General features: G+C 40.5%; 1 protein-coding gene across 1 annotated transcript; it reads right to left on the bottom strand.

The window, feature by feature from the left end:
• Positions 1-1,012: 1,012 nt before the first annotated feature.
• Positions 1,013-25,628, bottom strand: LOC138603383 (heparan-sulfate 6-O-sulfotransferase 3-B-like). Its single transcript, XM_069675132.1, has 2 exons — positions 24,716-25,628; positions 1,013-3,448 (listed from the first exon to the last, which is right to left on the bottom strand). Exons 1-2 carry the CDS (start codon positions 25,255-25,257, stop codon positions 2,698-2,700), a joined length of 1,293 nt encoding a protein of 430 aa, XP_069531233.1. The 5' UTR covers positions 25,258-25,628; the 3' UTR covers positions 1,013-2,697.

Raw genomic sequence — 25,628 nt, 5'->3', positions numbered from 1 at the left:
TCATGTTCCTAGCTTGTGTCAACCGAGCATTAGCTAAGCACTATTCAAGCCTGTTCAAAAACTTAAGTGTCATGTTTCTTCCATGTTTAGTCACAAAACTAAGTAAACATGGCAAACATTATATTAGCTTCACATTAGCATGTATGCATGCTAACATGTGCATGTAGCTCACAGGACAGCTGTGTCAATGTAATGGCTGTGCAGAGCTGCTAGCACAACTCCAGTTATATATATATATTGCATGTTAGCCTAGCATTAGCTTAGCATTATTTTAGCTCGTCCAAAAAACTTTCAAGGGTCATCTTTTTGACCTTGTTTAGTCACAAAAGTAAGTAAACATACCTAACATTATATCAGCTGTACATCAGCATTTTAGCATTAGCATGTTAGCATTGAGCTCAAATGACAGCTGTGTCAACGTACTGGCTGCGCAGAGCTGCTAGCACAACTCCAGTTAGTCTTTTTTTGTTATTGCTAATGCTAGCTTTGTATTAGCTTAGCATTATTTTAGCGTGTCATTAGTGTCATGTTTTTGCACAGAAGATTTTAATAGTAACAATCAGTAGTTCATAAGACTTTGAGGCTTATTGACCATCTGGACCGTCCCAAGATAATTTACTGGTAGTTTTTCAACTTTTTGGAACGTTTACTTTTTTTTGCATTGACTTGCATTGACTCCACAATACTGTAGAGGTGGAAGTTTCAAAATAATAGCACCAATAGACTATCAATCATCATGGTTAGCTGCATTTGTCTCCCCACCAGTGTGATAAAGTGATTTTACAGCCCAACAACACCTCCTGCAGCTACTGATCTGTGAAAGACTCTCAGGTTGTATCCAAGCACTCAGCGAGTTCTCTGTGCTGATGCATTCACCTTCCCCATGAGCTAACAAGGCAGGCTGCACATTCCTCAATTTAAAACCCTCTATACTGCCGACTATAGTGCAGAGAGAACAAAGGAAGTAAAGGGTTTGAATCTGAGAGAGCATTTACTACATTACAGAACATGAATGTACAAGAACGATTCACTACAAAGACGCAATAATCCAGAACAAAGAAACACCAAGTGTTCATTTATCTTCATCTAACCTCCCGGAACAAATCCTCCCTGTCAACATCCTCCGTAGATAAAGGAAGCTTTTACATTATTTGTCTTCAAACTGCTTCATCCTGGAAACAATATGTCACTCCGCAGCGATGCCCTGCCACGCTTTATGGCTGAGATCACAAAACACTTTTTAAGCTGTGTCAAATAACAAAGCCGTGGAATCTTGTGATATAAAACGGAATTGAAGCAATGTTTTAAGGTGTCTCGTCACTTTTCCTGCGTGCATGTGCACACGGCGTCATTATCATAGGCTTATATAAGTCGAATCTTTCTCCGTTACATGCTGTGCAAGTAGAATGGAGACGGCAGCTGGGGATGGAGAGGCTATTTTGGTCCGTGGACATAGCCATTTCCTTTTCTGCCTCCTGACTGATCTCCTTCTCATGAACAAAACGTCTGCGCCGAGTGGTCGGGAAGTGCTTATTACAGCCGAAGGATATTAATATAAAGCAATCATTCCTGCACCTAACATCTCAAAGGCCCGCTGTCTGTAGAAAGGTGTTGAAATAGATTGTTTTTCTTTCTGGAGTGCAAATTGAACGTCAGTCGAGCTGAGGACTGTATGTTTGTCAGATTATGGAGGGGGTGGGGGGGTGGGGGGAAGTGTTCAGACAGCCTCTGGGTTTCTTCTATTTTCTGCTGCGCCAGCGTCATGGTCAATTGAACTTTAAACGATCAATTTGGAAGTGAAGAGCCGGTGATCAATGCCCTAATAGTGGAAACACCAATGTTCTCTCTTTGTGATGTAAGAGCGCTGAGAGCAGCTCCGACAGGCTGTCTTTCAGGCCCTCTCCTCTCGCCTCGTCGGTGTGCGTCAGTGCGTCTGCACGTGCGTGGATGTATGGAAGAAGTTGGCACACGGCTTGGAGATTTCAGATTTTTATGGTGAGAACATGCTGTGAAAAAAAAAGGGCAAGGCAGATCACGTTCTTGTACACATGCGTACCAGGGACACGTTTACATCACTGGGTGCTGCAGATTTTTATTGAACACATTTTACCTGCAAGAAACCGCCTTGATTGTTTCCTGTATATCGCAGCTTTGAAAGAAAAAACAGCACACCGCTATTGCCAAGTTTGTGCTTTGATATTCTTATGAAGCCAAACACCACAGAGTAACTACGAGATATCACTGATCAACACGGCGCTAGATCACAAACATGACACAGAGGATCCTTCAAGTCAGCCACCATTTTTAAAATAGACTAAAACTCGCCTTCCTCACATTATTTTTTCAGTTCGATTAATTATTAGCGAAATTTAAGAAACATTTCCGCCGCTCTGAGGACATTCAAAGCACTTGCTAATGAATAAATAAATACAATTCACGACTGCAGTGCCAAAAATAGCCATAAGAAAAGAAAAAAAAACAGAAATACAAAATGTTTTATGTTGCCATGACAAATACATCCATCATAAATATTAAGACACCGTTCGGCAGTCCGACAAAGCGCTATGAGGCTATGAGGGCAGGAGGTTTTGGCAGATTCACAGCAGAGACAGCAGGAGACGGAGGGAGGAGAGTAAAGCACGATGAATCAATCAGCCATCAGTCAGTGCGGTTGTGTTTTTAGTCCCTGCGCTCTCCTCACCACCGCACCACCTGGCTGCTGTAGTCCTCTGTCGTGGTTATCTCCTCTTGCACCTTCACCTCCTCCTCCCCTCCTCCTCCTCCTCCTCCGAGTCTCCACAGAGCAGCCAGATAGGTCCTGTGCATGCGCTGCCTGTGCTGCCTCTCCTGCCACCTCCTCAGACGCTCCTCCTGGTGCTGCTTCTGACGGTTGTACTGGTAGCGCCGCAGGAACAGCTCCTTGGCGTACTCGTACAGCTCCACGTCGAGGGCGTTGAGCCCCTCGATGCGCCACCGCACCTTCTCGCTGATCCCTATGCTGGCCGCTCGCGTGCTGTTGATCTGCGTGAAGGCCCGGATGAAGTGCAGGCCGAACGTCCGCTCGAACAGGTACTGCGTCTTGCGCTGGAACTCCGTCAGGCCGTAGAAAGCCATGTTGCGTAGGTTGGCCTTGGCGCTAGCGAGCAGAACGCGGCCTCGCTCCAGCTCGCTAACAGAGGACATGTTATAGCAGCCCACCAGGCTGAGGTCCGCCAGCATGCGCACCTGCCGGTTGTTGGCGAGGTTAGAAGGGCAGCTCATGAAGTCAGTCAAAGACACACCCGTCCAGTCCTCGCCGCTGTAGCAGGCAGGGAGCTCGTCCTGAGTGGGCGGGCGGCCGTCACACATGTGCAGGGCGGTTTTCCAAGTGGCCCCGCGCTGCACGTGCTTCCACTCGCTGAGGTAGCGTGACACAGGGTCGCGTAGCATGGTGATGTAGTAGAAATTCCTGCAGAGACACAGAAAGAGATACATGAGATAAGCTAGCTCAAGCTAATGCTAGGATTGTCAATTAAATTATCAAAATAGTTCTTTCAAACAATTCATCAACAATTGTTGGAGTTCTGAAGCAATTTAACGACACACACACCCGTTTGACAAGAAGATTGATACCACTCTCATGTCCATTCAACTATTATGAAGCTAAAGCCGAGAGACAGTTAGCTTAGATTAGCTTAACATGAAGACAGGAAACAGGGGCAAACGGCTAGCTTAGCCAGCACTAACACATCTTATTTGTTTGATGTACAAACAAAAATATTTATTGGGAAAGTATTGTGACGCTTTTACAGTTTTTGTGTTTTGACCGCTAAGCTAAGCTAACCACCTGCTGAGTGTAGTTGCAAATTTAGCAAACAGACATGAGAGTGGAATATATATGTTTTCATTGAACTGTCAAAAATACAAATATTTTCTGTAATGAGGAAATTTATTTTTCCAAATTGCCTTTTCTTTCTGTGTACTCGAACCTTAAAGGGCCAGTTCGCCGATTTTCCACCTCAGTCCATCATGTTATTATAGGGAGCTAATGTCAATATGGTAGGAAAAAAAATGCAATTTCACTCTGTGCCTTTGGAGGACGCTATCAGCGCTTCCAATGGGCCCTGGAAAACCTCCAACAGACTACGTAAAACGTGCCATCTGGCGGAGGCCAGGGAGCTCGCTAAACTAAACTTCCTCCATCTAGGACGCCTCCTCCGATGTCATGTCTCGTTCAAAATCAGCAGGTTTGAAATGTAGACTGCAGACCTGAAGATATTTTAGACGATCTGCCAGTATATTCTCGTCGTATTTCGATTCTCTACCGCAGCGAAACAGTAGTATTTCACTCCAGCGTCTCTCGCTGGGCCGTTCCTTTCAGAGGGAGTGGCGCAATGCATGCTGGGTGTTGTAGGAATGTAGAATCGGCGAAACCATGAGCTGTTTGTACAACTTTCTCCACAGCTGTGGCGCCAATTTCAAATATTATTGCTTCTATCGATTACAGAGAACACCAGCTTTGACTGACAGCGGCTTCTTCCAGGGGCGAATCGCTCCTTTAAGCTAAACTCTTTAGCTAGCTAGCCTTTAGCTGCCTCACTTTGGTTTGGAGGTTATCTCATGCTCTTTTTAATTACTGTGTTTAACAATTTCCCTTTGTGTGAATATATTGTTTACATTTTATTGGAGTCGAATAGCCTCTGATTTTTGAATCTCTATTACAGCAGCCAACAGTTTCAAGTTCTAAAACACCATGCGCTATTTGTTCAGCACAGTGAAAAAGGATGAAACTAAAGGCTACATCAAATTTCTCATTTCCTGCTGCAGATAAAAAAGAAATATGAACAGGAAGAAAAACCGCAGCGCTGCAAGTATATAGAGAGTGCTGGAAGTGTGATTAGGGTTTAAATGAAAAACATCATCAAGTGCGTCTGAGGGTGTTAGAGAATAATGACAAAGACGGCAATGCAAACCAAGCATATATAGCGTTTAATATCCAGCAGATGTGAAATTATTTTTGTTTTTGTCGCACTAATTTGTTCCTGCCTACCTCTGGTAATGAGCTTTTTTTCCCCCCATCTCCGTCACCTTTCTGGATCGCTCTGATCTGCCACGAACGACGCTTCAAAAAAAAAAAAAATAGCTGTAACCCACGAAAAGCTTTCAACTGACAAACGCAGCTTTCAGCTCTTATCTATTGAGTTCAGTGATGACCGGCATAACAGGGAGGTGACTGCAGGAGTCAGCGCCGGGGAGAATTTCAGCAGCCATTTTCCAAAAAAAAAGTTTTTCAAAGGGAAGAAAAGATAGATAAAAGGGAAATTGAAAATGTTCATCTTGCGCGCAAAGATCACCGTGACCTCCGGTGTCAGGAAAAAGAAACCAAATAAAAAAGCTGAACATTTTATTTCCTTCATTCCACGGGGCCGCAGTTTACCTTTGTGGAGGTTTAATTCAAAGGCTAAATAAAGATTCAGATTCAAGGACTTTTTCCTGCAATGCTGCTCTGGAAATTCTTCCTTTATACCCCGTAAAAACAAATACTCCCCTTCCCTAACATACACTATTATAACTTGTTGTACTACCTGTTACCATGCTGGTGTACAACAGGGGCTCCATTTGATTTCCTCGCTTGTGTCTCTGCGTCTCTGTGGACTCAGTTTGGCCCAGAACACTGTGATGAGCTGGACGGGCTCCCAAAATAGGATCCCTTGGTGAATTTCATTGTGTTCAATATATACACACTCAGTACCCGTGTGTGTGTGACTGATATTCGGTGAGCACTGCCAATACACACACCGGCATATTCCACCTCGCCGAATGCTAACTGAGAAACCCTCAACAGTTATATTAAGACCTCTTATGCTACTACAAAAGGGAATGACGGCAGCTAATTGTTTTTTCCCCACCTTTTTGAATTTTATTTAGGGACTGTATGAAAATTATCGGTGTGGGGAGAGGGGAAAAATCCCATATTTGGATGCTTTATTTTTTTATTTTTTTATTTATTTTAAATTGCACAAAAGAACCACAAACAAATTAACATTAATGATTCCATTTCTTTTTTAAGCTTGGAGAAATTACCAGTGCTAATGTGTTTATTTAGGGACTGTATGAAAATTATCGGCTCTTTACTTTATTTTTTGGGATGCTTTATTTTTTTATTTAAGCCGTTGGGAGAGGGGAAAAATGCCATATTTCCCCTCTTTACCTTTTTTTTGCGGGGGGATGCTTTATTTTTTTATTTAAGCCTTTTAAATTGTACAAAAGAAACAAAGAAATTAACATTAATGATTCCATTTCTTTTTAAGGCTGGGAGAAATGATCAGTGCTAATGTGTTTATTTAGGGACTGTATGAAAATGATCGGCTCTTTACTTTTGTTTTTGGGATTCTTTATTTTTTTATTTAAGCCTTTTAAATTGCACAAAAGAAACACAAACAAATTAACATTAATGATTCCATTTCTTATTAAGGCTGGGAGAAATGATCAGTGCTAATGTGTTGTAACAACACACATCACACCTTTGCCATGGCTGATGAGAGGTATGGGTTTGTCACATTTCAGCAATATTCACATCTAGGCATTATCACACTACAAATGTGTTATCCAACTTGTTATCACAAGTGATATGTTTGACTTTTTAACAAAGACCATTCACCATTAAGAAATTGTAACACCCAACCCCCAATACCTTAAAATAACGCAACAGTTTTAAAATTTTGTCACGGTCCCCCGATTATAGAACATTAATTTTTACAATGTACACCTTAAATACATACATTAGTAGTGATGATTCCCTTTTGTTAAATATATTACAGCCACTGTCTAACCAAGAACCACTTAATGCTATGCTAACAAAAGCTTCAATATGACACATGTCTAAAATATTATTAAAATGTAATTATTGTTGACACAGTTTGGTTACCTTTAAAATAAAGCACTCCCTTGATAGAGATAATGATCATTTAAGTAACAAGTATGATATATTTCACAGATTGTTCAGGCGCATTTTGCAAATCGCACCTTGACAAGTGCACAAATTCAATTGGCCATTTTTGACTATGTAATTATAAATCTCCACATGCATTTCCCTCCCTGTCCAGCAGTTGTCCCCAGCGTGCTTTAACCTTTCAACGTCAGCTGACCCCCATTCCCATCTGCGCACCTGCTCCACACTCGCTCATCAGCCTCCCAGAGTATACAGTGTATGTCACTGTTTGCTGCAGGATCACCTGTGCTGCCACCTCTGGTGCCTCTGTTTGCTTTGTTAATGACTGGTTGCCTGTTGGAAGTAGCTTTTATCTTGATGGTTTTAAATGTTGTGCATTTGGAACCCTGTTTTAGTGAGCTTTTGCAATTTTTTGTTTTTGATTCGCAGCAGCTCAAAAGGAAAATATTTTTGTTCAAATATTTTGAAAAATGTTTTAATAAAAGCTGTCGTTTTACTCGCTCAAAAGCCTTGTTTTTAAAGAAAAAATAATGAATTTGTGTCAGTTTTCGTCTTAATCACAAGCTTGTTTTATATAACAACGATACATTTCCAACAATACTTCCAAAAGGTGACCTAAACATGCACATAAAATGCATTGATCTCCACCTTATAGCACTATCAGACATAAAAAAAAAAAAAACTGGGGCTTTTACAGTGACAGTATTGACGTGGTCGTAATCATTTCAAGTTAACTGTAAAATTTGATTAATTCTGGAACAAGTTGTGTTACGAAGCATTGAGTGCACAGCCAAACAGCCTAAAAAGGTCCACAATTGAGCCATTATTGCCAGACGGCACATATCAACCAGCTGTGATGTATCTTAAGTGAGTGTCATGATGATATCATGGCAGAACACACCCGCAGACAGACACAGCACCCAGGGATAATGGCCGTGCTCAGTGCAGGCTAAGTGAATTACCCTGCCATCTTCGCCGGGTTGAGCCGACGGCACTGGATGGATGGACACACGCGAAACGCCTCGCAAAGCGGCCTTTGTTGTACTTCCTGGAAAAGAGCTCAGTCTTTTCCTCCTCCTGTGCCTATCATCTATCTGTACAGCTAACCGCGAGACAGCCGGATCAATACATGTCCATGCAACCCCGCCTTTGTGCGTCTGTGCTTTCATCGTGACCTATTGACAAAGAGCAGCAAATGTCAGAGCTCTCCTCTTACTTGTGTCAGGGACAGAGGCGGGGTCAGATTATGAAGGTCAAGAATAATTACACGGCAGATGTGCGGCTGAGGTTTTCTCATGCAGAAAAACAATTGTCACTTTGATGTAAATTTTTATAGCATTTATTAAGCAAGTATGCTATCATGGCTTCATTGGTAGGAGTTCTAAATTGTTAGCATGTAATCCAACGTGAGCATTTTCCTCTTAAAGTTGTGTTTCTGGCCACTTCATGAATATCAATGTTCACTATCCTTTTAGCTTTGGTTTGGTCTCCTCCAAATCCTCTGTCAGGCCCTTTAGCCGCTAATGCTACAAAGCTAATCGCAAACTTTGTCTTACTACTGTTTGGTGATGGAAATGATCATAAAGTGGTTAGTTTTTACAGCCTCCTGGGTGTTTTCAAAAACAACGCTGATGAGAACCATGACCAAAACAACTAGCTAAAAATGCTGAAAGACGCTAAAACACACAATAGCTGAAGAAAAATCCAAAGTCAGTTGATAATTCTCTGTGGATTCGTTACTAAAGTGACCCTCTACATATCAAAAATAGCTATTTCATCTAATATTAATTAAAAAAAAAATTTGTATTGCAGCTTTAACATTTCCATTAAATAGCTAGCAGAGTGGCATTTCAATCTGCATATTTAAGCATTTCCTTTAAAAACAGGAAGCTAGAGAGGGAATTATTGGGAATATTAATTGGTGTTTAGATTAGCCAGTAGCTGTGAATTGATGAATATAAAACACAAACCTAATGAGGACCAATAACTGCTAGCTAGCTTCTACGACTTTTGCGCCGTTTGGCAATTAAGAGAAATTATGCTAATTGGGGAGGAAGATAATTTAAGAGAATTTTATTGGACGCAAAATTTGTACATGCCAACAACTTTTTTTTTTTTCAGGAAATGACACATTTTACAATATTGTTAAGAATACTAAATGAATTGATGGACGAAATCCATCCCTATGGAAACAGCGCTAAGACCATATTTGCCTTTCCCTGTAACTATTTGTTGGTTGATAAGGCTTCCCCAAGCTAAAACAACTCCTCAACACCATCCATCTCTCTCAAACATCATCTGTCATACAGCCTCCGTTTATTCCATCCCGGTGCCCGAGCTCTTTGCTAATGTGCTAAATGGCTTTCAGGCCTGAACAGGACAAAGTGGGAACATTCTGGTTGTTCTGGGATACCTGATCGATCGAGCCTGAAACCTGACAGAGGTTTGAGTGAATAAACAAGACTGTGAATCTTCTCATAGGCCCATAATAGCACAATCACTGACAACACACGCCAGCGTGCCCGGTCGCTCCGAACGGTAAAGTAAAATCAACTTGTCGCATTTTGCTGCGGATCAATCCCACGCCTCGCTCATGCCCTTCTCGCTGCCTGTCACCTTTCTCCACCGGGCGAACCTGCAAACACTATTGATTGGCCTCTCTCTGTCTCTCTCTCTCTTTGATTGTCTCACTCTCTAAATCACCATCAAAAAGCTACAGAGGAAACTCGCAGCGAGAGATCGATATCTGCCTTGTTAATTCACTCACTACCATCAAGGACAGAGTCATCTCGTGATAAAAGCCTTGATGGAAGCTATTTATGCTGCCGGAGAAGCAGCCCAAAACGTACCTACATCAACAACTCCCTTATTTTATTCGTTTAAAATTCTAAATACATCATGTTGCTTTTACTTGGAGCATTTATTTCTAAGTGGTTTCACTGCTCCGGCCCTGCCTCACGATATGATGAAGTATCACTTTCGAAGCCATTCCTATCCGCTGAGTCGGGTGAAAAAGCGGCTTCGAAAACAAGCACAGGACTGCACATCGATTTCACACTGAAGTCGGGGTGTTGATAACTCGCACAGTTGAATTAAATCCACTTTAAAGGTGTTTCCGTGCCCACAAGGGATCCCTCAGTCTCTGCCGCCAAGAGGGAATTACTTTCTGCCCTTTTGTCATTTCCGTCTCTATTCACATGCTCGCTTTTTTAATGGTTTAATTTTATCTCTGTAAAAAAGTTTTAAATGCCCCTCGGGCTGTGATGAGTTTCGCCCAAAAGTTTCGTGGTCTGACTCACACAGACGTTTCTCTTGTTAAAGTGGAACAAGAGCTGCCTGAAAGAGAAATTAAAAATATCATTAAGTTATAATCTCGGAGATTTTCAATTAAATAAATGTCTGTTAAGTCTCTATCTTTTGCTGACTGGTAATTGAGCCTATGGCCGACTGATGAACGCCTTGCATTTGAAGTATTCTTTATTATTACGAATTAGCTGTCCACGACCAAGAAGTGGTTAGATAGGTGTACCGTTGTCTTCAATCTCTGCTGAGTTCTAAGTAAAAGGCCAACCAAACAAAGAAAAAATTATGGACTATGAAACTTCAAAATCCAAATGAACACACCTGCAGTTACCACTTACCGCCAAAGACAACTGATTTTACTTGTGTTGCTCATCTGGATAATAATCCTCCCAGCCTTCTGATATCAATATTCTCTCTCTATTGGTTGGAGACATTTGTACCCTCCCTCATCAAAGCTTAAAAAAGCTTAAGAAAATTTTTAAAGCTACCATATAGATTATTTTTTTGGATCAACAATGTATAACGTAACTATGTTTAATGTAAAAGTTTATAGTGACAGGCTCATTGAGAATTATCACCAAGTTTGGTTGTTTTGGTTTTATGGCATGCAGCTTTAATGTCTTGGTTCACTCTTGTGCTTGTTGGGTTTTTTTGTCGATTGATTAAAGTTGGACTAATTTGGAAAAAATTCCATTACAATCTATTTGGGATTTATTGTTTGATTTTTTTAAACAAAATCTGATAAAACATTGTTAGCTGTTAGCTTAGCTTTAATCAAACCACACATATCTTGATGAAGCACTTGATAAAGTTAAACTAATGTGTTTGTCCGAAAATAAGACGACCCCCCATTTCATGACAACATTTTTCGAAAATGACTTTTTGAAGACCAAATCTTGCTTTTATAAAGAAAATAATTTTGTTTTACTTTCAAATTAAAAGAGTGTTTTTGGGGCTTTAAAGGCCACCATACATATTTCTCTTACCATCTGTTAGGTAAGACTGTTAAATGGACTGGTAAATTGACTGTACTTCTAGTCGTCGGACCACTCAATGTGACGCTACATGTCACATTGATCCTTTCACACACACATTCACACCCGATGGCTATGCCTTTGGGAGCAATTCGGGGTTGAGTGTCTTGCCCAAGGACACTTCGACATGTAAACTGTAGCAGTCAGGGATCGAACCCCCAACCTTTTTATTGAGAAACGACCGACTACCACTGAGCCACGACTGCCCCACTTTTTTGGCATTTTTAAGATGATCTTCTGGGCTCGCCATTTTCGGACATTACACTCTGTGACCTGTATTTCAGTTGGTTAATGACTCTGCTGCATTGATAACAATTAACTTAAAATTGACATCATATCTACGCCTCAGTTGTTGGTTAACTTGGCTTATTTTAAAGCCAAGGCCTCAGTCATGAGGCGTAGACTGGCGTCACAGATAAGTGGGCCCGTCTACCTGAACATACATTTGCATTTCAAAGTCTAGACCCCAAAAAACGCCACTTTTTCAGATGTATTAAAAAGAGAAAAAAAAGTCTTGTATTCGGACCAATATGGTGTTAATGCATTTGAATGAAGAGTGTTTTATTCCAAATCTTTAATTTGGATTCTTGCTTATTAAGTCATGAATATTAAATGCTTTCTAATGGGCTTTAAGACAAAGAAATTAACACAATTTTAAAGCACAAATTAAACCAATTTTCTGCTTAAAGGGACGTGTTTAATGAGCCTCTCAGCAGGCAGAACAAACAGCCTTTAGACTAGAAAAGGATTTTGCGGATGACACTACATTTGGCAAAGAAGATAAAATGCTAACGTGGTTCGATTTCCAGCTTAGCCAGCTTGACAGCGGGTGAATGGGTGACCAGTGAGGCTCGGGGCACGATTCCAAAGAGGAAAAATAAACGAGACAGGAAATTAGAGACATAAAAGACGGATGTCAGAGGGTACACATTCAGCAACAGCCGGGCTGCATTTTTAAAGGGGACGTTATCAAGATGACCGAGTGAGGCTGCTCAGTTGCACAGAGACCGGGGGAGACTCGTGACATCGCTATCCAGACCAAGAGGTCAAGCGGGATCCATTTTCACTCCTCTGATTCTCTCTCTTGTACTAATTTAATCTTTGTCTGCCAATTACAGGCAAGATGATCCCCGCCCCCATCTGCGTCTGGCGGGATCACTCTCCAACAAGCAAGCACACGAACACTCTTTCAGCTCTAATAGATCTGTCAATGGTGCTCTCTCCCTTCCAAAACATAACCCAGTTGTAGGGAGTATCGGCAGGTTACATTGCTTCATAAATCATACAGAGGTACAGATTGAGAGGGAGGCGTGTGAGGGGAGAAATGATGAGCAAGGAGACTTGGTGCTGCACGGTGATCTTCATCGGTCGCAGATATGAGATGCTATTTTAGGCGATAAAGAAAAAGCCCCAGGGATGCTGGCGTGGAGACGAGGGAGACAAGAACGCTCGCAGAAAAGACGACTTGTCCGAGTGAGCAAGGGTGTGAAGATGCGGTTTTCGCTGAAAACTAGGTGACAGACTATGTGAGAAGCAGCAGATAACATACACTCAAACAAGGGTTGAAAAGAAAACTGTAAATCTGTATGTGGTTGCATTTCAGGTGGCTACATTTCCCAGAGATCATTTCGCCTTTAAATACACCCACGACAGGCACAGTGTCGAGGACATCCACGCACACAACAACCTGGCGTGTGCAGCTTCAGTAGCTTTAGCGTCTTAGCCTTAACCTTTGCTTGACATCTTAATCTTTGCAGCTTTGTGAGGTGTCAGCCAGTCTTCGAGGTCCATGTAGATATGGAAAGGATAAATGGGAGACTGTACTCTGCAAAGGTCACATCTACCCACACAAACTACAGAGGAATTTCTGAAAAGAAATACACTTTTTAGTTACGTGCGAAGGCTGCTACCAACAATCTGTTGTAGGTTTTCTTTCAGCACTTTGGCATTGAGTCTTTGAAAGCCGAGATTGATTCACAGCTTGTATCCTTCATGTAATTGTTGCTCTGAAAATGACAGATCTTAAACAAAATTTAAGATAAATATTTTAGGCTTTCCTTTAAAAAACAAGATATATAAACATATTTTTTATTTCATGTGTGACGGACAGCACGTAGTCATCTGTATAGCGTCGACTTCCTCCCTGTGATGTTTTCTCTCTGTTAACAAAATCTACACGGTTTTTGTCAAAAGAAATCTTCAATCCCGTGTCGACAGGTTTCTGAATAATTCCGGACTTCTGGATTAAAACCCCCCGCCTTCCTCCTCCCCGGTATAATAAAACCTGTCTTCGACTGCCCCTAATCCCCCTAAGGAGTGTAGAGATTACCAAGATCCTCTGAAAATCTCACATTTCACACAAGAATACAAGACACTGCTCACTGTCATGAAAGCGGTGCACTGAGGGGGTTTGGCTTGACAGAAACAACACGACGATAATGTATTTAAACAACTTATACTCTCCACAATTATATTTATTTTATGTAGAAAAATGTTGTAATTATGGGATTCAAACTAGGATTTCTTGAGGCCTTTTTGTGGCCATTTTGACTAATGATTTCTTAATGTAGTTTTCCTCCATGTTCTATGGAAGTCCAATACTGCCAAAACCCATCACTTCTTTTTATGACTTTAAAGATTTTTTTTTTAAATTACTATCATCAGATTATTAAGAAATACTATCTTACTTATGTGTTTACTCTTATCATTATGCCAAAGGTACACACACACACACACACAATTGAGCCATCGGAAAAGTAAACTCTATATTCTTTGGTAGATTTATCATAAAGTGCTTTGTGCTGGTAGACGAAATGAATGAGCTTATCAGATGCCATTTTGATGATAACGTTTGCATGTATGGTGGCTCTGAGTGGTCAAACAGCTCTCTAAAGGCTTTTGACGGATGTGGAAAAAGGTAGAAAATCTAACCAGTTACGAAAACTTTAACGAAATCTTTGAATTCCGTGTTTGTGAGGTGTCGTGAGGTGGTATTTATTTTTTAAACGTGCAACAATTTCAGACGAAAAATACGGACTTCATCATGACTATGGAGGTCCATTCCTGCCGAAATCCATCACTTAAGTCTTTTTCTCCCTATAGTGCTTTTTTAAAATTATTATTTTCAGATATGTAAGAAATATTGGCTCACTCATATGTTTACTTTTATTCTCATAGATAAATAGTGTCAAAATGATGCAAACATTACCCATAATTCAGTGTGAAACGTCAAAATTCTGAGACACAAAATTGAACTTATGAAAGTAAATGAGGATATTTTGAAGGCAATAAACGTCAAATAGCAAAAAAAACATGGGGGAAAAGGCCTGGGTTGGTTTTAACCAGACATATCTCATAATTAAATTAAAATTCTAAAATTACTGTCAAATTAATATTTTATATCAATCATTAATAAAATATATTGGATCTAAAATAATTCAAGTAGGAAAGTAAGCCTGTTTTGATTTCACTAAATGTCTTCAGATGTATATTCTTGGCTCAGTGGAAGAGTGAGTCGTTTCTCAATCTGAAGGTTGTCGGTTCGATTCCCAGCTGCTGTAGTTTACATTGTTGAAGTGTCCTTGAGCAAGACACTGAACCCCGAATTGTGCCTGAAGGCGTAGCCAACGGTGTTTTAATGTGTATGTGAAAGGGGTAAAAGTGACATGTAACGTAAAAGCGCTTTCAGTGGTCTGAAGACTAAAAAGGTGCTACATAAATACAGTCCATTTACCATTTACAATAAAATGTTGCAGGCAGAACAGGGTATTAGAAATCATTATTAATTCATTATTGCATCGTTAAAATGCAGATTTTAAATATGGGTATCATAAACATCAAGGACCTGTTGTAAAGCAGAACACCAAGCAAACAGGAAAGCATGGTCAATGGTTAAAAAAAAAAAAAAAAAAAGTAGTAAAAAATGGTGTTTTTCAACTGAAATCCCTGATAATTGTTCGGCTGCATTCCCAGCTAGAGCAGGATGTATGTAAGTGCAGAGCAGTATGCAAATTATTGCGACAGGATGCGTTTAATTGCTTCCTGGAGTAAGAAAGCGGTTCATACTTTCTGTGGAAAGTAAAAGTTAATGAGGAAAGGGATGTCACTTCAAAAGCAAAGAAATGTCATGATAGGGGGAAAAAAAAGAAATAGTAAGGCGAATGAAAAATAATTTGGCAAAGGAACAGTTCAGCATTCTTAGAAATTGACAAGAGTTGTAGGATAGGATCAATGCCAATCACATATCTGTAAGAGCTAGCAGACTTAGCTAACACTCCAGAAAGTCACTGTGCCCTGCCAAGAAACAGTCCCTAATAATAACCCTGCTAATGTTATTAGATTTCTTATTTATTACAGTATAAAAATAAGGTATATTTTCCCCAGTGTCCTGTCCGTGTTGTTAGCTAAAATGCTAACATGCTATAACAAGGTGGTATCAGATTTTGTCATCTATGTTTCGGCCAATGATTTCTTTTTTATTACAGATTAAAAAATGAGATATGATTTGTCACTTTTTTACCTTTTGGATAGATCAAGGCTAGCTAGCCGTTTCCTCCAGCTTCCTGTCTGTGTTGTTAGCTAACGTGCTACTGCTTGTAGCTTTATATATAGCATAAAAACAAACAAACCGAAAATGTTTAACTCTCCTTAAGTCGTTTTTTTTAGTTAGAGTCTTACTATCAAAGTTTTTATATAATGACATTTTTTGGCTAACTATTTGCAAGAAAGCTAATTAGCCTATATCCCAAAATATCAAGCTAGCAATTTGGAGCATACTTTTGCTTTATCTTCTGATTGGAGCAGATTAATATTGTACATCTAAAGATAAAGCTAATAATTCTGAAGATAACATTAATTTAATATAACCAACAGCTAAGAGTAATTTTGGTATCAACATCAATATTTCATAAACACAAATTCCCTATTTGCTGCCTCCCTCCACAGGGAGAACAGAGGTCAAGCCGCTCTCTGTTCTGTGTAATTGCAAATATAGTTATTTCACAGACAGATATGTCATCGACGTCACGTTTCCTATGATACTGAAACAGCAGACCGCTGTAAAAATTACCATTTGCTGAGTCATGCAGAGGGTGATGTCCTCAATTCAGCCTGACGTCATTGACAGGCTTGTGGTGAGATGTTATGTCAAAAGTGTGAGACTAATACATACGTCTACACCTCATTACCAAACGTTGATGTCTTTTCCTCCACTTCCTCCGCAGAGGTACGCGAGTGCAGTGTAAGTATAGGAAGCATTGACAAAAACTAAAACTACTTGAAGAGGTTGTTATACTCTGTCGGCCTACATCACAACATCAGGCTGCTGCATAGGATCTCCCAGAGGACCTGTACATTCACCCATTGCCAAAAATAAAACTCTGGTGTCAGGTACTGTACGTATACTCCTCCACCCACGAGAGGTGACGAATAAGAACTTCAGTGAAAAGCAAAACTGTCTCCTGAACAGCAGTGAACGGGAAGTGTACAGAATCCAACTTCAGAACTTTTTCCTCTTTTGCTGTTTCAGTTGGACTACTTAACTTTTTTATACAAGTGACATTTAAGGTGTAAATGCTAAAATGTAGCACTGTATTGTTCCTCAGAAAAAGGCTGTTAGCTAAATTCTAATATTTAGCTCTGCAATGTTCCTCAGAAAAAGACTGTTAGCTAAATGCTAATATGTAGCTCTGCAATGTTCCTCAGAAAAAGACTGTTAGCTAAATGCTAATATGTAGCACTGTATTGTTCCTTTAGAAAAAGACTGTTAGCTAAATGCTAATATGTAGCACTGTATTGTTCCTCAGATAAAGACTGTAAGCTAAATGCTAATATGTAGCACTGTATTGTTCTTCAGAAAAAGACTGTAAGCTAAATGCTAATATGCAGCACTGTATTCTTCAGAAAAAGACTGTTAGCTAAATTCTAATATTTAGCTCTGCAATGTTCCTCAGAAAAAGACTGTTAGCTAAATGCTAATATGCAGCACTGTATATTTTTTCAGAAAAAGACTGTTAGCGAAATGCTAATATGTAGCTCTGTATTATTCCTCAGAAAGACTGTTAGCTAAATTCTAATATGCAGCACTGTATTGTTCCTCAGAAAAAGACTGTTAGCTAAATTCTAATATTTAGCTCTGCAATGTTCCTCAGAAAAAGACTGTTAGCTAAATGCTAATATGTAGCTCTGCAATGTTCCTCAGAAAAAGACTGTTAGCTAAATGCTAATATGTAGCACTGTATTGTTCCTTTAGAAAAAGACTGTTAGCTAAATGCTAATATGTAGCACTGTATTGTTCCTCAGATAAAGACTGTAAGCTAAATGCTAATATGTAGCACTGTATTGTTCTTCAGAAAAAGACTGTAAGCTAAATGCTAATATGCAGCACTGTATTCTTCAGAAAAAGACTGTTAGCTAAATTCTAATATTTAGCTCTGCAATGTTCCTCAGAAAAAGACTGTTAGCTAAATGCTAATATGCAGCACTGTATATTTTTTCAGAAAAAGACTGTTAGCGAAATGCTAATATGTAGCTCTGTATTATTCCTCAGAAAGACTGTTAGCTAAATTCTAATATGCAGCACTGTATTGTTCCTCAGAAAAAGACTGTTAGCTTAATTTGAATATTTAGCACTGCATTGTTAGCATAAAGCTAACAGTACTGTAACATTACCATATGTCAAGCAAACTAATAAACTTAGTGACTGACTTGATAGTTTTAAAGCACCTAAACTTAGCTAACGCAAGCTAACATTTAGCCACCACACTAATCATGCCAGGTCAAGTTAAGTTGCAGCAGCAAAACCTGAATGTTTGAATTGAACAAGGGTGCGTTTTACTTCTTATTTATCCAACTTTTCATTAGTAAGAGGACGATTGTGCTATTTTCTACCTTAAAAGTCTCACTTTCAGTCATCAAACATCCGCTGGGAGCAGTTTGAATGATTTCCGGCCACTGAAGGTCACATATTTTTGACAATCTGCGTTCTTGTCACGTTGAGTTTTATATATTTTTTTACTACAATGTGCGGTTGTCAGCAGCCTGAAATAACTTGATGCGTAAGCTCAGAGAGTGACAGTACAGTCAAAAGCAGCGTTGACAGTAAAAGGGCAGTATTAGGGCCTAAAGCATTTAAGAAATACTCACGGCTTCAAACCGAAACACATTTCCTCAACAATATACATCCCTCTCTGAAATCTCTCTCGGCTCTCTTTGGTTCAGGATTTAGACTGACTCTAGGGAGAGATTAATGTCAAAAACTTGCAACCAGATGTGTTTCCACATATAGTCTATTTAGTATTTATGTTAAACTAAAACTGCATTTTGGGATAATCATCTAAACCACATCAACTTCCTGCATATTTTAGCATATTTTAACGCCTTTAGTGTCATTATCATCATCATATTAGGGCGTTTTTTTCCCAAATTAATAGCTAAAACCACCTTAACTATGTCCAAAATGAACTGGGCTAATTAGACTGTGTTTTGGCCAGACTGCATTCTCTGCTCTAATCTGAAATAATGAGGTCAGTAATAAGGTTACACTCTCTGACTGCTCAGTGTGAGGCGAGCGGGCCGAGGACGAACAGGGCGGCCCCGCAATTCAAGCAGGTCTGACGTCTGGCCTTACAGCAATTTTACACCCCGCTGTGATGTGAATGCTGCAGCCCCATGCTGCGAGCAAAGCCCTGCAGGAGCCTCCGACCAGCGGTGTACAGATCAAGAACTACTTGATGACAAGAACGGGTATTACTTACTGAAGTTTGTGCGTGAGGAGGCCAGACATAAGGAGGGTGCGGATGGACGGATGCAGGTTAATGCCGCATGTGCCGCTTATGTTAAGTCAGAGGTGAACGGATAAAGGAGGACGCAAACAAAAAAGAAACCCGCATGAGGTGAATTACAAATCTCATTATGGCTCCTTAATTATGACCACCAGTCTGTTGTTGTGTCCTCTAAACAAGAGCTAAAATTAACCGTCTGCTCTGATTTGACAAAGCTGTGCCAATAACTCCCATAAAGCACAGCGAGCTGAGCTTCAACAAAACTGGAAGTGGCTGCGTTGCCAACACGACAGACAGATTCTGTACACTAAAAATGATACAGAATAAAAAACACTGAGCCTACTCGCAGGTATGGCCAAGTCTATAATAACAATCTCTATGCATTTGCTTGTGTTTTTACACCTGTGGATTGTGTAGGAGAGAGGTGACATCAAGGTGACAGCAGACATATGCTTCTGTATTCAGAACCAGCAGAACAACATGCAACAAAGGTGGCGAAATTTGTTCATTATGTTCTGTGGTAATGCCGGTAATAGGCGTCATCTATTGCTGAATAGAAGTTTTGACACAAATGAGATGTAGATTGTAAAAAGGCCCTTAAATTGGGTTTTGATTAAAGCATTTTAAAGCAGTTTTTTTGTAGTCGGTTGAGGTGTTGGTTGTATTTTATACACTTGGTCCAGTGGTCCCCAAAGCCCCCTCCAGGGAGCTACTAAATGAACGACAATTACATGAAGGGGTTTGAAAAAAGACAAAAATTCTGCCTCACAAAAAAGATTAGATTTATATTTTGCACACCGTGTCATTTGGTACATAAAGCATCCGACTCCCTCAAACTAACACAAAAAGGGATTTAAACATATTTAAAGGGGGAGTATTATGCTAATTACAAGGTTCATATTTCGCTCTGTGATACCTGTGGATTAGCTTAGCATAATTTACACTTGTGCTCTGTGCAGGCCCTCATACAGCCGCTGCCTGAAAACGACTCAGTCAGCTCTGTCCCTTTTAAGAAACCCCGCCCCTACAAGCCCGCTTTCTTCTGATTGGCCAGCTCTTGTGACGTCACAAAGTGCAGCATGTAGAAAAAACTGCCTGAGAAGCCTGGGGATTACTCCAACATACTTTTACCTACAGATTTGAAACTTCACCCACATTAAGTCTGGACATCCAACATTACAACATTATATATATGTCTTAAAATGTAAAACAGCATAATACCCCCTCTTTAAGGTCGGACTTGTGCTCTATTTTCAAGTCACCTGGTCTTCTTTTAATGGTTAAATGGTTCCTAACTGGACAATACTGTTTGTCTTGAAGTGCCAAACTCTTACTATATCAGTATTGGAATGAAACATGCATTAATTTGCATTTTCTTGTGCTTATCTTGTGAAAATTTCAAAAAATGTACACTGTATTAGTATGGTAAATTTCCTAGAGACATCCTCTGCTTTGAATACTCCATGAATAGTGTCTTAAACAACGCATAAATATAAGTGGGCAGGTTTTCCCTCGTCAATGTAATAAAGTAGAAGGATGTTTTAGGAATGCCATATGTTATAAGAGCTAAATAAACCCGTCTAGAGTCTGAAGGCTGAGATAAGACTCTCTGCAAACTACATCACACCCTGCAGGATGTAGCCTGAAGACAGGTGTGGGCGTCATCCATTCCCATGATGTTTGATCCCTGACTGTCTGCATTCCCATCGCTATATGTGACTTGTATAAGGCGAGAGTCATCGCTCGATACCGACGTGCGGTTACTGCTCTGAATTTTATTTTGAAATCAGACTAGAAATAAATGTGTTTTATAAGGGCATAGACTTATAAAGTACTCTGAGTGATTATGTCTAAACTTCAAGTACAGTCGAACGCAATGAGGATTATGTATATATTGGGAAAACAATAAGAATTCTCCTTAACCTCTCTTAACTTCTCTCAGGAACACAGGGATCAAAGCTGAGCACAAACAAATCCCAAGCAGAGCGATCGCACAAAGTAGAGCCCAGTTAAGCACTGCATTAAGCCGAGCAGCGCACACACTGACCCGCACATGCACCAACTCAGTTCAACTCCCTCTGCTGCCATCGTCGTGTGCGTCACAGTCCATCATGGAGGGGCTACATCCCCCAAAGTGACAGGACAAGAGCCTTTCAGGTCTGATAAAACTGCGACATGAGACCTCGTGGCAACACATCATCGAGTGCAGAATCGCTTTGAGTAGTCTTTATTTAGCAGTTTTAATCGAACATGACAGGAGGGCTTCACTTAATAGTTCGTCTATTTCCAGGCCGATGGCTACAGCGTAATGGCTCCCTGATTTTTTTTTGATTTTTTTTATCACAGCGTGTGGACAGAAAATCAACCAGGCATTATCCCGAGGAAATGAGAACTTCATGTGACAGATTTGTGGCTGTTGAACGAGTTGTGACTCAGAGCTCGTCCGAGATATTCACAGGTATAGAATGAGTTATGAGTCATGGTGCATTTGGCTTGAAGTTGATACCTTCTTTTTAAATATATATATATATTTCTATATATATAAACCCTGCTTCTGGTCCCAAGACTTCACTTAAAAAAACTGTAATAATCAAGGCATTAGAAGTAGAGCTGGTCTGATACCGATACCAGCACAGAAATATCCCCAATACAGCCAAACTGCAGTATTTGGTATCCACAAGTACAGCAGTAAATGCACCGATGTGGTGCTATAATGAATTAGCATCCCACCAAAATAATCAACTTTTTTCCTACACAGTTATAGGCTAATATTAGTGCATGATATTATCGGCACGTTATCGGTATCGGTTATCTCAAGACCCGTCACCCCGACCGTTGTAACAAATGTGATAAGAGTATCACCATTATACTGTACGCTAATTCCAATACAGAAGAGAGTTGATGATCTCTGCAATTAGGTGTGCGGGAAAAAAATATCGGTATCGGTAATCAGCTAAATGAGTTGTAAAGTATCGGCATATCGGATATCGGCAAAAAATCCAATATCGTGCATCCCTAGCTAATATATATTATGGCTGCCAAAAGCAGCTACAGTTTTAGAACGGCAAAGAACAACAGCGCGCTGCTAGCTTAAACGGTATGTTAGCCAAAGCTAGCAAAACATCAGCAGTTTTTTTTCTACGCATTTTAAAGGTACAATTATTTTGTTTAAGTTAAGTTTAACTTAGTTAAGATAATTATAATCAGTGCAGGCAGTGATACCGCTAACATTAGCTTAGCTTGCTTGTTGGGTTAAGAGTCCTTCAGTGTACTCAGTTGGGCTATAAAACAATGAATCGTGTCATATCTATAAAGGGTTAGTAGAGTAGCCTACACTCGATACATTTTAACAATTTATATATTTTTTATCGCACTAGTATCAAAGGGGTACTTAAAATATTGGTATTCATATCGGTCAATACTTAAGGCTAGATATCGGTATCTGTATCGGTATCAGAAAAATATGTCCTTTATTTAAAACAAAAAAAGTGCATTTAAACACCATAATCACTTCCATTAAAGACAGCAGGGACTGAATCCCTTAAAGCTGCTCAAGATCTTCAATGACCTCTGACCTCTCTTTCGAGGTGTACACAGACAGTATTTCACCGCAGTGATCAATGAAGTATCACATTAACTGTGAGGACTTTTTAAGATCGCTCAGTGCAGTATCATATTATAACGGATATTGTCTGGAGCTGTAATAAACCACAGGCAATATCTTTCTGCAATCAATACCAACAGTTCATTCCCCACTCATTAGCGCTTTTAGTGGAAATCAACGCTTTCTTGTCAAAATAATTAGTAAATAATCAACACTTAACAGCAAGAAAATTGCTGCATGGACCAGATCTGGTCCTAACGTAAATACATTGAGTCAAAAGATGTCTGCAGTCAGCCTTGAACGCAGCAAAGTGCCAATGTTAATGAGTGCAGAGCTTCCACTGACGATTATATTGAGCTGACAAGTGTTGACTGGAGTGTTGTTGATTCACTCACAGTGCTGATCTGGCTCCGAGGCAGCACATCAAAATTATTTAAAAGCATTAAATTAAGTCTGATGGCTGCCACTGAGGACAGTTAATGGATCGGAAGGATTCTTGGAGGCCCTCCTCCGTCCTTGTCCACCCCCTTTAACGCTCTCGGTAACATATGGAGATTTGCTCTCTGAACCAATCGTAAGGTAAATTGGCTTCAACACGCAGGCGGCACACCTCAGAGGACCCTGGCCTTCTTAAGTGATTTACTCCCTTAAGCTTTGTTCTGTAATTACAGGAAATTGAAACAGACCCTCAGACACGGATGCGGTCCGGATCTCAATGTGCTGGAAGACGCAGCTGCTGGTGTTGACACGCCATGTGGTGTGGTTGTTAACACGGCAGCTTTAACAGCTCTACATTACAGTAAATGCCAATAAGGGCGCATATGCTTGGCGTGAGCGGCCTCGGAGGTAATTGAGAGGCAGGGAGAAATTGGTGTCACAACCTACATTGTTCTAAAATCCTCTTACCTTTGACTTAGTGCCTCCAGGTGAGAGATCTAATGGCAAAACAAACGTGCGTCTGGAGGCTCAAAAATGTCAACGTTTCGTCAAATCAGAAAAGAGAAATCTGCTGTCACTTGTTCAAACGGTGCAAAACCTGCAGGTATTTAATTTACAACGCGGTCACACTGAGAGTTCTTCCTCAATTAATTACTTCCAATCAATTTCACTCATTCATTTTCAGCCGATTAATTAATCAATTAATCGACTTGTCAGTCATTTAGTCAGTGAAAAGGTGAGTTAGTGAGTTAAAATATCAATGACTAAAATGATAATAAAGATGAACAAGTGAGTGAGTGAATGGGTGAGTGAATAAGTGAGGGGCAAATGAGCGAATGATTCCAGGGTTAGTGAGTGAAGGAGTTAAGGAATATGTGAGTGAGTGACGGGGTTTAACTGTCGAGGTGAGTGAATGTGTGTTGAGTGAGTGAGCATGTGAGTGAAAGAGTGAGGAAGTGAATGAGTGAGGAGATTTAGGAAACATGTGAGTGAGTATGTAAAGGGAGTTGTGAATATTTTAGTGAGTGAGTTTAGGGCTGAATGAGCGAGTGAACATGAGTGAAGGGGTGAGGAAGTGATTGAGTGAGCGAGTGAGGAAGTAAGTAAAGGTGAGTGAGTGAGTGAGTGGTTGTGAGAATGAGTATGTAAAGAGGGTTTGAGAATATTTGAGTGAAGGGGTGAGTGATGAATGAGTGAAAATAATTAAAAATATAAATAAAATGTTACTAAATGAGCGAGTGAATAATTGAGTTAAGTAAATGAATGAGTGAAGGGGTTAGAGAATATTTGAGTAAATAAATAGGTGAGTGAGTGAGTTATTGAATGTCTGAGTAAATGAGTGAATAAGTGAGTGCATTTTTGAATGAGTGAAGGGTTGAGTGAGTGAGCAAGTGAGTGATTGAGGGAGTGAGTAGGTACAGTTACAGACTTAAAACCGAGTTATTGAGAGTACGAGGAAGCAAATGAGTGGATCAGTGAATGAAAGAGTGAATTATAAAATGAGTTAATATGTGAACAAGTGAGTTATAGACTACATCACATTATTTTATTTATTTATCAGAACATAAACGAGTGTGCGGCTACCCACTCATTGACTTCACCTGTTCTGCAGCTCACACCTCACCTTTTACTCTTTTGTGCATTCTTCTTGTCCCTCTTGTTCATCACCACAGGCACGCAGCTCGTGAGCTCGGTCCAGTCCGCGTGCAACCCGCAACTCCAGCCGGTGGAGAACCGCGAGAAGAGCCAAGACTCGGCTTTCCCGGGCCGGTGACAGGTGCATTTTCTCTGGCCGGGCATGCAGTCGCAGGGCTGCTCCAGCTGGATATTCTTGACCAGGTGCCGCCCAAACGTCGTCCCGCCGGTCTTCTGAATATGGAGGAACACCATCACATCGTCTCCCCGGATGTTGAAGTCGACGTGCCGGTCCAGGTCCCGCTCCGTGAAGTTAAATTTGGACGTGATTTTGGAGGGAAGGTCCTCGTCCGCCTCCGGCTCCGTGTAAACTAACTCAAACCCTGATGAATAGCGCTGGAAAAGCCCTTTCTCGTCACTTCTGAAGTAGCAGGTGTTGCTGTCGGACGGGCAAACATACTGGTAGCCAATCATTAAAAAGAGCACCGCCGCAATGGGAATGAAGATGAGTCTATTGAACTTCTCCTCCATGGTGGAGAACTGTAAATCACACCGTCGGCACAAACGGTAACGTGATGTCCGAGTCCTCCTCCCCTCGTCTCATCCTGCAGTTTCACTTCAGGTAACGTTACGCGGTGTTCCTGTTAGTCAAAAAACTGGAGTTAATGTCCCACTACCAGGTGAGAACATGTCCTACAGGACAGCTTTGACTGGCCTCGTCCTGCACGAGAATAGGTCCACTTCTCAAACTTGAAACTGTAAACATTCAAGTTATTTCTTTAAACATTCAGACAGCATTTCCCTTAAATATGTCAGACTGGTTGACATAACTCGTGCGAAATTACACCTCTCAAGACGTCAGAGAGAAAACGGCACATCCGCACGTGAGCACCGTTCGGGCT

The sequence above is a fragment of the Semicossyphus pulcher genome, unplaced genomic scaffold, assembly GCF_022749685.1.
Source record: "Semicossyphus pulcher isolate SPU_LCO1_2020_fin unplaced genomic scaffold, fSemPul1.0.p SCAF_24, whole genome shotgun sequence".
Lineage (NCBI taxonomy): Eukaryota > Metazoa > Chordata > Actinopteri > Labriformes > Labridae > Semicossyphus > Semicossyphus pulcher.
The sequence above is the reverse complement of the archived record's forward strand: the minus strand, read 5'-3'. Positions and strand labels throughout refer to the sequence as shown.